A 12,455-nucleotide genomic window follows, 5' to 3' on the forward strand; every position below is an offset into this window, starting at 1 on the left:
GGGCAGTACTGTAATAGTACCCTCAAACCCTCTAAACAGAGGGCAGTACTGTAATAGTACCCTCAAACCCTCTAAACAGAGGGCAGTACAATAATAGTACCCTCAAACCCTCTAAACAGAGGGCAGTACTGTAATAGTACCCTCAAACCCTCTAAACAGAGGGCAGTACTGTAATAGTACCCTCAAACCCTCTAAACAGAGTGCAGTACTGTAATAGTACCCTCAAACCCTCTAAACAGAGTGCAGTTCTGTAGTACTACCCTCATACCTCCTAAACAGAGTGCAGTACTGTAGTACTACCCTCATACCGTCTAAACAGAGTGCAGTACTGCAGTAGTACCCTGTGCTGTACCTTGGAGATGGTGTCTTTAGCGTGCTCCGCCTCCCCCTGCGCCTGCAGCAACTCCTGCCTCAGCTCCGACAGCTCGACCTCCAGCCGGTCCTTCTCCTCGTGTGCCGCCTTCAGTAGCCCCTGCAGCTCTGTGCTGTCGCTGGCGCTCTGCATGGCTTTGAGCTCCGTGACCTTCTGCCTCTCGATGTCCACCTGGGCTTTGAGCCTGCTGTTGTCCAGCCTCAGGCCCTCGCCGCAGGCCCGTTGCCCCTCCGCGGCCTTGGCTGCCTGATCTCCGACCTGGGCCGCCAGCTCCAGCTGCTCCTGCAGGCCGTCCCTCTCCTCTCTGAGGCTGCGTGCTTGGGCCTGGGCCTCCTGGTGCTCCTGCTCCAGGGCGCGCAGGCTGCCTGTCAGCTGCTGCTGGATGTCCACCAGCTTCTCCCGCTCGAACCGGGAGCTCTCCACCAGCTCGCCGTACCGCTGCTCCAGCTCGGCGTGTCGTGGAGCCTGGCTGCCCAGCTCCTCCTCCCTCTGGGCCTGGGCCTGGGCCTGCTCCTGGAGCCGCCCCGCCAGCACCTCGTTCTTCTGGGCCACCAGGTCGACCCGCTCCCTCTGTTGCTGGAGGGAGGACTGCAGGAGCCGCTTGTCCTGGGCCAGCCGCTCGTTCTCGGCGGTGAGCTCCTGGACCACCTGCTGCTGGTCGGCCAGCTCCTGCAGCGTGGCCTGCAGCTCCTCGGCTGTGCTGTGGTGGCTCTCCTCCATCTTGTGTATCTGATCGGTGAGGCTCTGCACGGAGACGTCGGTCCCCGCCGCGCCGTTCCCCGCTGGTACGCTGGCGGCGTCGCTGCTGATGCTGCTGCAGGCGGAGGTGGAGTGGGACGGGATCTTCTCGAACTCTGAGCAGTCGGGGGACGAGGCGTCCTTGATGTCAGCGTTGGAGGAGAGGGAGGATCTGAGTGGGCTGCCGGCGGAGGGTGGGCTGTTTTCCCCAGGAGGTGAGGCGTTTGAGTCTGACGGGAGGCCGTTGAGCATGGGCTTGGAAGAAGCCTCCAGGCCAAGCAGCGTCTCTTTCAGAGTCTGGTTCTCCTCCCGGAGGCCGGCCAGCTCCTTCTGGAACTTGGCGTTCTTTTCCCTGAGCTCCCCGACCAGCACCAGGACGTCTGACACCTGAACCGGCCCATGCTCGGGGGACTCCTCTCGGGACGAGTCGGAGCCCGATGTCCCTGCGGTCGGGGAGGTGGCGGGGGCTTTCTCTCTGAAGCGCTGCAGCTCCATCCTCAGGTTGTTGATCTGGTTGTCCTTGGCCTTGGCCTCAGCCTGGAGCTCTTTGACCTGGGACTCGAGGAGGCCCTTGTCCGGGCCCTCCGCATCGCCCCGAGCCCTGGCTGTGCTGCGCGGGTGCCTGGCTATGGAGGAGAGGCTGGAGGTGCTGGCACTGGAAACAATCTTCTTGGCAGTGGAGTTCTTGAGCTGCTCTCTCAGAGAGACGCGGTCCCTGGTGATACTGGTGGGGAGCTCTTTGGGTGCAGGGATGCCGGACTTCTTGTTCCCCGTGGCACCTTAATGAGAGAATAGGAGGCATGTTAAGGTATAATAATAATAATAATAATAATAATAATAATAATAATCAGTACACCTGGAGGACAGGTACAGGGGACAGATTGCATATGTCCTTATTTAATTATATGCACCAAAGTTAATTCCCATATAATCATACGTACTCACATGCAGTCTGAAAGTACTGGAATAAGTAAGAAATAACATAAGGAACTTCTTAGACTAGAAAATGTCCACCTAAAGACTGTGATTTCTCAATGAACTATTGACATTTAGCTCCTCAGTGAGCTAGAAACGTGACCCTCGTCTTGAAACCAATATTTGTTTGTTTACCGCGATGGTTAACAAACATAACATTCAGCAGTTGGGAAACCAGCTTACACTCCAACAACTACAGTTATATGCAAGAGGGCAACACTTGTATATAAAACCATATAAATCTACGTTTCCATGGCAGAACCTATCCCCAGGAAGTAGGAACCTTTGGAGGAACTCACAAGGGCCTCAAGTCTGTTTCCACCACAGGGGCCAAGGTCAAAATGAGGTTCCGGGGATCATTATACCCCACAAAAATCGATGCTCTGGGAAATTATTTTCCAAAAGTACAGGCACTTTGCAGAGTTGAACATTTCTGATTGGTCGAACAGCCAACTCGCGGCAATTTATTCCAATAGGTCGTAAAAACACTTAGCTTACTTTCAGATCAGGCTCCCAATAAATAAACCTCACAAAAAACAGATAAAAATGGGACAATAAATATCTCATAACCGAGGGGAATTATGAGGAATGGGTCATTTATCCATGTTTCATATGGAGACCTTGATTTCTGAGGTTGTTTCCCTGTCTGATAATTACAAATAGGCTATCTCTCTCAAGGAGGAAAGGGGTAAACATTTTAAAGATTGGCTTGCAGCACTGACTGCTATAAAGATTAATACATATGTAACAGAAAACTCTAATAAAATTCATGTAGTTTCCAATATAGTGTGATATAGTATTGTTGCTCTTTCTTACTTCAGCTGACTAATATGTGTAACCTTCGTGGGTCTTTAGACCGCGAAGGAAACGCAGACAACAAAAAGCTGAAGGAACCTTTAGGTTCCTTGTACGCTACTCCCTGGAAACTAAAAGTTCTTGGTACTTTTGGTTGAAAAACGCAGCTGATGTCTTCTATTTGTATTCACTTGTTACAATAGATGCCATTCCTCAGTGAGTTCATATTGCCGGTCACTCTCAGCGGGCCATTCAGGCCTTGTGTAGCGGCTAGATGACAAAGAGTGTCTGACTGGCAACCTCTGTGTGTTGGATCACTGGGGTCAATCGGTGCCCTGGCAGAGTTCCACTGTGGCATTTAGCGGCATTAACGTGGGCTGTTGGCCGGGGACCTTTGCAGACCAAGATGGCCGACGAGAGCAGTGTGCCGGCTGAATAGCCTTTATTGTTTTGTTTTTTTATAAAATCAGCAAACAGCCACACACAAACACAGCACACACACCAGGGGTGAGATCGGCTGGACGTTTCCAACGGATGACAATGGTCTCCTAGCACGTGGAACATTCCGGCACAAAGTGGCTTTGGCCGCACATTAACACAAAGAGAGGGCCTGTACCTCTGTCACACACACACACACACAAACATGCACCCCCACACACACACACACACAAACACACACACAGTCAGTCATCAAACCAATAGGGCGACCTACACACAAGGCAGACAGGCAGTCTGTGTGCAAAGATAGACAGGGCATATCTACCGGAACAAGACACTTGACAGGCATTGACAGGCATACAAATAAATACACACATTTTTTACAGACAAGCCACTTGGCCTAGTTCAGCATGGCTGTTTAAGTAGCCTGGCTTTGACAGACACTTCACAGAGACTGATCCCTAACTGAACCACGTCGGAAACAGATGGGGCCTGCCAGGTCTATATCATAGTAGTCCAGATCTCTGGTAAGCATACGCAGCACGTGCTGCTGTGGTGGAGAGGGAGAACGGTGGCACAGAGAGAATAAAGAACACAGAGGAGATGTTCACAGCAAAGCTATTGCAGGGAGAACAGCAGGCTCTTATTTGAGTCACTCAAAGTGTTTTATTCATCCAACGCAGGGCATAACACAGGAGGGGTCATCCAAGAACTAGTGGTTTCAAAATCCATTAGGGTTCAGAGGAGATTTAAGAAAATGGTCTCTGACTGACACTCAAAATAATCTGTGTGTCATGGCTTTTAGTTAAGGTTGCTACCTTCACAAATCTCCAAGAGAAATGAGACCCTTATCCCATTGTGCAACGCTTCCTATCAACTAGTCTCTGGATTATCACACATGAGCAGCATCAAGATTATATTTAACATTTTTAATGTATCTAAAAAATCCGCCATTTCACAGAAAGAAAATTACTGACAGAATGAGGACATCATGAGTGCCAATGGTAAATTATGTATTGTTGCATGGCAGAAATGGCATGCTGTGATGCGCACCGCTATTGCATGCTGGGTAATTCATCATCCACACAATCAGGAAGGGACAATGCATCTGTTCTAGAGCGGGTACTGTTGCGTTCCATCTTACTGTTAGAGAGAGAGAAAGATGCAGAGCGATAGAGGGAAAGAGGAGTTAAAACTAAGAAAAGTCAGATGTATTCATGATCTGGTCACTTTCCATTAAGATGACAACTCCCACTTAATGCTGCCGACTCCACACCATCAGAACCAGCTCTCGGAGCTCAGGTCTTCTCCAGCGCTGAGTGAATGAAACCCAGATGGAGCACATGAACCCCATTGTCTCTTTTTACCCATGACATCACAACAACTGGCTTTATGTGGGGTTGAGGATGACACAAGTCGGAATTATGCGAGCAGCACGCACCAACAGAATCAAACAATTGTGAAGCCAATGATGCAATCTCTAGAAAAGGAACTTCTGGTTAAACAGCTGAGGAAAATTTCCAACGATGAAAGCAGAAGGAACGCAGTCCCTAGAAATCCAAGACCCTTCTATCGCAGTCAACGGCTGCCCGTCACTTGGAGTCCATTTAATCAGAAGGCCCAAGACGTGTTGGCTTACTGTACAACCTCATCCCCTATTCCCATGCCTCAACAACAGCTGCAGAATGTCTATCGCTTTAATCTCCTTCTCTCCTGGAATCAGGACATGACCAGCTACTGTGCCGGCCAAAATATGTCTTAATATGTTTCAATGCGAAGAGGTTACATGGAACGATTATAAGTTATTAGCTTGGAGTAGAGCAACAGCAGTGGGAATATAAAAAGCCAAGTTTGCATTTTATGAGTAAAATATGGCACGGTGCTTTGAGTTTGAATGACTGCAAAGCTCACCTCGAGTTTAGCTTGCCTTAGGGGAACTGTGGGGAAGGTACCAATGAAGTTTCAGACATAGAATTCAATTGGTTTGCAGTATAGCGATGGCTAGAGTACAGCAATTCTTTGGGAAACTGGAAATTCAGCCAGAGAAAATGGCCAGCTAAGACAAAGCTCCTGTAATATAATGAACTCCACCGGTGTCTATAGTAGAGAATTTATGAACTGGTAAACAGATGTCGATAGATTATTTAACCAAAGAAAATTGCTGTAGTGTTGAAATATCGCTATTTGGGGTTGGGGAAAATATAAACTATGACTGAACAGACCAAAAAGATGACATTTTGCCATCACATTAAATGGTAATAATATGTTTCTATTGTATTTCCATTTCTCGCTCTAAGTCAGCACAAACAGGTGTCAAGCTGCAAAATAAATCACCAACAGATGAACCTGTCTTCATCCCAATAGAAAATAAATCCTCACACAGTTGGGGGGGAAACTTGCACTCATTCAAACCAAATAGCAAATGATAAGCAAACACAGACTTTGGATAAAACATGGTTAATTTGCTAGAATAAATCAATGAATTTCTATTGATGGCCATCCAAAACCCAGAAATAATGGAGACTAGAAATTCTATGGCGTATATGTAGAAGGTCAAATAACAGTGCTTTCTTGGGAGTACGGAATCAATAAACAATCATCTTATCTTGGCTGTTTTGTATGTGGAGATACATTGAGGAACTCTGGGGCATGAGCAACGTGCCAAACAGGAAGACATGAACTGCCAACTTCAACAGGCCACACTGACCAACCCATTAAAAACAACTCCAAATGACCTAATATGGTCCACATTTTGATTTCCAGTTATGTTCTCTGGAGCATGCTCAATAGCTTTGTTTCTTGTAGGATATGTGCATTTCGTCTTTCGCATAATTCCTGACCAAACGTACCTCACCGTGTTATCAATTTATTACTTTATGGCAAGATGCTTCCTTGAGCACAGTAACGGTCAGGAAGGGATCCTTTAACCCTAATGAAGATAAGCTCTTCATTCACAGCAAGGGGGGCTTGTTGCTGGACTCCAGACAGTATTACACAGCTATTGTAGCCATTCAAGAGTCTGTTCAAGAGTGCAATGAGGCCAAAGTGCAGTGCCTCTCTATATATATTAACGCAGAGATACCAAAGGGTTAACCACACTAGGTGATGTCCACAGCTGCTTGAAGTTCCCTGGCATGGGCATCGGGGATGACAAAGTGGCTTAGTGTGAAATGTCAGACACGCTCCTGACAATAATTTGTCACTCTCACAAGCTTTGCTCCCACCCCTTTTCCCCACTGGCGTTCCAGGAAGAGAAATGACCAGTACTTTCCAGTCATGTCGGAGAACAAAAACATGGGCCTGTGTGTGTCTTCCTGTTGTCTGGTATTAGCCATGTCAGAGAGCTGCCAGGGCCTGGAGTGGGTCATCAGGAACCTAGCCTTCAGACATCCGTACTTACCAGCATTCCTTTCCTCTTACCGGTCCAAAGAAAAACATCCCCATGACGCTGATGGGGATGAGTTTGCATTGGTCCAGACCAAATAGAAGGTTATAAATTATTCTTAACCTCAACACTAATTATGGTGTACAAAGTCATAATGGAACTATTGGAATATAAATTGGAAATAACAGTATAAATAATATGATGTTAAAGGTAATGTAGTACATTTATTTTTGATTTATTTTTGGCAGATTTTTTGAAATTATGTTAACATCTGGGCGCCAATCATAAAATCAAAAAAGATATTTATAAACATCCAGTATCTATGGCTGTCACAGGCGTGTAATAAGCCCGGCGAATAATTCCCATTTGCTCAAATTAAATTATTGGATGTCTTATCCGTCTGTCTACCTACCAACCAAACTACCTGTTTGAATTAACTAAGGCTAGGCAGACCAATTGCTAAAGCTAGCAAGCTAGTCAACTGTTTTGGGGGAGTGGCCTTGGAGGGAGGCCTGATGGACGGCCGGCATCAAAATCCTTTAAATTCCTTTAAATTGTCTAGCCTAGCATTAAGTAATGTATATAAATAAATAATAAATAATAAAAAGAATTTGTATGTGTCTACGTAGAGGTGTTTGGCTAATGCTTAAAAGTAAAAGTTTCCATAATCCCTGAGCTATGTCCAATAACAGTAACTATTTTAATCTCTGAAGGGATGTTCCAATGATTGCTGGCATCTCAGCTGTATGACGTTTTTAATCTGGAACATTTTGTGACTAATTTAGGGGTAAAATGCTTGCTTTGACGCCACAATAATTGATAAGTGACATGAATGAAGACCAGAATACAATACACTTATAGTTGTCATAGGCTGCCTCTAGCTACTCTTGACATGCTTGGGCCCGTGACGTCAATATCGAGACGGTTTTTACGCAGACATGAAAAATAACTAATTTGGATGGAAGACCTCAGATAATGTGTTTAAAAATGCTTACATAAATAAAAACTGTTAGATATATTGCAAAGTTACACTAGCTACAATGATATTACAATCACAACTACACATTCAATTCATTTTCAAACAAATCTCTACTGACACAATACTAAGGGGAATTTTGCAGAACATGTAAAGATAGTATTTGTGTGAAGGACGCATAATATGGGCAAGGACATAATCTTATGTGTTGTGAATATAAAAACAAATGATAGATTTGTGAGTTGATGAGATTATTTTTGCAATTTCATCAACAACGCATCATAATCTAATCCCTTTGGCCAAGGAAAGGTTAAGCATTCATCACCAGAATGTGGATTGTGCTATGCATATCGCAAAACCAAAGTTTATATAACGATTGAAATGAATTGAAAGAGGTCGGACAGAAGGCAAATCAGTAAAGGGTTACACACTACAAACTCAGGGTAGAAAGGGGACACAGCAGTTGAATTTATTTATCACATGACACTCTGCTAGAGAAAGCCATTACTGGATTGCACTGAACTGAAGAGAAATGTTTATTTCATTTGCCGCGCTCCTACAGAAAGCCCACTCAGAGCAGAGATGCCGCCATAAAAATAGAAACAAACAGTGGAGCCATGATGTATTCCCCACCTCCAACGCAAGCTGAAGTTAATGACAAGCAGCTCAGTCCTCCAGAGGTCTCATCTCCCTTGCAGTCAGCATGACAAAGTTATTATTTAGTATGTGTTCACATCAGAGTCTGCCCAGTGGAAACTCGTGTTGAGAATATGGCCGGTAAGGTGAGGAACTCTCATCAGGATTACTTCAATCTAGAAGAAAGGCCGTATAGCAAAAGACCTGGCGAGCCACAGAAGCCCACTTAACCATGGCCTCTTTAATCATTTGAAGTAAATAATCCTGGCTGTCCTGCATGCTAATGGTATTGCCCCGGCGTCTTTATGTTGATGGACAATGAGGCGGCCAAAACTCCCCCAACACATCAGGAAGTTTGAAGCATGGGAACATTCTGCTCAAACAAGGAAGATACTTTAAGACGATTGCTCGGAACAAGCCGGATCGTTTACAAAGATTGAATGTTAGAGGCCTCTTTCTGGAACAATCACTCCAAATTGATGAAAGTACAATATTCATGAACAGATTGAAGCATGAGAAAGATTTGCAAACCCCTGATCCAATAGAAGCCTGTATCTAATCCCAGACTAACAATAGTTGTACCATCTCAGTGATCTGACGTTATTTAACCAGCCAAAGCCCTTCAAGATAAAAAAAGAAAAACACACATCAGGGAGAGCTGCCATGTTTGAGTTCATCCATCTCAGGTATGTGTACGGCAGAGCAACACAACCACAAATAATAAACAACTACATAGCCAAAACCCAGCAGAATAACTGGATATCTCAACAGAATACAAGTCAAGTCATTGCTTCAACGCAAAAATACAAAGATCCAGAGCCTGTTTGATGGGATATGTTGGACCAGACATATAATTACAGAGTGGAAAGAAGTTTGTGATTTTAAAGTTTTAATTTCATACATTACAATTAGAAGATAACATGCAAGTCACATTTTTCACCTTGTTAGTGCGTTTAGCAACCTTCAACCCTACAGTCATAAAGCGAGGTATCAAATTGGCTTCGTCCTACATTCTGTACCACACCAATATCCTGCTTTATATTGTATTACGGAAGCCAGATATGCTTTTATGTTTCTATCAAGCCTCAGTGTTATGTGCCAACACACTGATGCCAGTTTACAACAAACAACAAAATACCAGGACATTCTTATTCAACCAGGTTGAACACATTAAGATTAAAAATCTCTTTTGCAAGAGTAAAAGGGTGAAAGAGAGTAGCAGAGAGTTAATTTTCTGTGCCAACTGCTATAGAGAGCCAAAATTAGCGCAGCTTCCATCGCTTCCAAGCTCTCCAAAATGGGGCGGCCTATCTTCTTTTGCCCGGACATGGTGTAGAGAGTGGGGCACGGATATACAACCCAGGGCTTGGCTTTGGGCCCCATGGGTAGAATCCAAGTTGTTATTTCATGAGAGAGAAATGGGGTCCCTTGCAATTGATCTCATTTATGTTAGCAGACGTGAACAAAAGGAAATCACGGTTGGTTTCCTAGATGCTACAAAGAGATATAATTCAGGAGGGATGGTGGGCTATTTAATTTATACAGACATGTAATCAAGTTTTAATTTTGACTGATTAAAAACATTGAGATGTTTTGTATTGAAGGAGAAAATGTCTTTCCATGTCAGAGATATTTGTCCGAATGGGAGACAGACAACAAGCAGATGCAGCTGGACACACTCGTGCATTAAGATGGCTACATCAACATACTCAAGAGCTTCCAATTGAGTTCAAAGGGTCTCACACATGCATGTTTATAAACCAAAGCATACTTTTGCATGCACACACACAGATGGGAACACCGTTAAGTGTACACAACTGAAATGTAACACACACACACACACACACACACACACACACACACACACACACTTTCTTCCGTACTTAAAGAGACATACAGAATTAAGGCTGAATAAACAAATGAGTCTTTCATGTATTACAAATACATTTAGATTAGCTTGTTTAGGTTTGGGTCCTTTGCGTTGTGTGTTCTTATGGCTCAACTCTCATGTTGCCTTGCCAGTTGTAGTATGTCGTCATATAAGTAGTAAAACACAACAAGAAAAACAATAGCTTTGGCAACTTGATGCAGCCCTGGATTATGGTGTTGACAACCAGCTGCCAGTGGGTGAACCAAAAAATACCAAAAAATACAAAAAAGCAGCCATGTTATTTCAATGACAATACGACTATTGCTACATCGGTATACAAACCACCTCGGGTGCTCCTATCAAAACGTTTGCACATACCCGACCCCTTTGGCAGAATTACCCTGCATTACAGACTCTCCCAAGCATCCCTACCCCCCTGCAGGGGAGACCGCAAGAGGCTGGACCTCAGCAAAGTTCCCTTTTTTGACCATGCGAGCACTTGCCAAATCATGACTGAACTGGCTGGACAAACATAGTTTGGAGAGCGCAGAATCTCCAAAAGTGCTTGCATTCCACTAACCGTGTGTGGGTCTTGCCTGAGTTACATTAAATACGTATCAGAGACTGGTTAAAAACATAAAGAAATGTTAAAGCTATATTTAAAGTTCTTCATGGGCTGACCGTAGACCCTGCGTCTGCAGAGGAAAGAGAAGGAGAAACAGTCGAGCAGTGTTCCTCGGTGTAGCAAGGCTCTGAAAAAGCTCTGCTTATCTGTCCAGCTGATGACAGCCCACCACTCAACCCCTCCACCTTGGAGATAACACCGCAAATCAAATGAGTGAAATGAGTTGGCTTGGCTTTTCCCCACGTCCCTGTGCCGACTTGCACCAACATCGCAGTGGATTCTGTGTTCTCCAAGCCCGATCTCTGACAAAACACAGCTGGCCTTTAGCTGGGATTGACCAGGGTGGAATAGAGGTCTTAGTTTAAGCATGCAACTTCCCTATTCCAGTGAACTATTGAAATAAAGAATAAAACAAAAAAGAAACAAAGCTTGTTACACAATATTTCTTCGGAACTCTGAAGTCTCAGTTCGGAGATTCTGACATCAGTCCTGCTGTCATTTTAACTCGGGGAGTTAAATTTAAGAAATTCATGCAAATTGTGGTTAAATGCTGAATAAATCAAATTTATGCAGCAGCAATTTATGCTTCTTTTGGAAACGTATGAATAAGAGAGATTAACATTGGCTAGACCTTTTTATAGATAAAGTAGCCGTTAAATTCCAAATATTGCTATAATCAGAGCAAACTATAAACAATAACACATTGCATAATTACACATCAAATTATACTCAAGTTGGTCAAGTAAGAACCCAGGAATTACACCTAAATTTCAACGTCGGATCTCATTTTTCGAGTTCCAAGCTGTCTTGAACACCGCATCAAACTTGAAGATGAGATTCAATTGATCAGGGTGCCTCATTTCATATGCAATGCTTCTGGCCTCTTGACTAAGCTACATCTCAAGAGAAAACCTTCATAAATATTCTAGCAGTTTCATAATATTCCTATTTATTATATGGAACACTGTGGATAACGGCCTGATCAATTTACATCAGACCACTCTGAAGCGTAAGTTCATCTCTGCAGTCACAACATAGATCATTGGAAAGGGCCCTAGCTTAACCGAGAAGCGTATAAATACATCTCACAGCCCCAGCAGCATAATGGCTGACTCAGTGAATTGGTGGAGAAGCCTAATCTATTCCCTGCCCAAGAAGAGATTTACCTTGAGAGTTTGAAATATCGTCTCATACCACAGTTAATAACCTGCCAATGTGCCTTTATTTATAATAACGAAAGACCACATAATTTCAAATTTTTTCTAATTCTTGCATTCTATTCTGCTTGCAAATTTAGCCTGAAAAGAGTAAGCCATAGTATTGCTGGCTGGATATTCACAAATGATTAAAGAGGAACTGTATAGCGACAGTGACAGCCCACATATTTTGGTCAATTTTAAAATAGAACGTAATCTTTGTAAAAAATAAATAATAAATACTAGTGCTGTCAGTTTGACGCGTTATTAACGGCGTTAACGCAGAACACTTTTAACGGCGTTCATTTTTTTATCCACGATTAACGCTCTTTTGGCTTGGCAAACGTTGTAGTTTTTTCATCTGCTGTCTAGCAACAACTAGTCATGTTAGAAAAACTAAAACACCATAACGGATCTAGCTACACCAGAAACAAAACAACAAGCACGC

General features: G+C 44.0%; 1 protein-coding gene across 1 annotated transcript in view; it reads right to left on the minus strand.

Annotated features, from left to right (window-relative positions):
- specc1 (sperm antigen with calponin homology and coiled-coil domains 1) overlaps positions 1 to 12,455 on the minus strand; it is a 65,528-nt gene that overhangs the window by 28,765 nt on the left and 24,308 nt on the right. The window contains exon 4 of the mRNA XM_079738548.1: positions 353 to 1,890. Coding sequence (XP_079594674.1) covers positions 353 to 1,890 — 1,538 coding nt within the window. The remainder of the gene's footprint in view (positions 1 to 352; positions 1,891 to 12,455) is intronic.

Source organism: Pollachius pollachius (assembly GCF_949987615.1).
Source record: "Pollachius pollachius genome assembly, chromosome: 6".
NCBI lineage: Eukaryota > Metazoa > Chordata > Actinopteri > Gadiformes > Gadidae > Pollachius > Pollachius pollachius.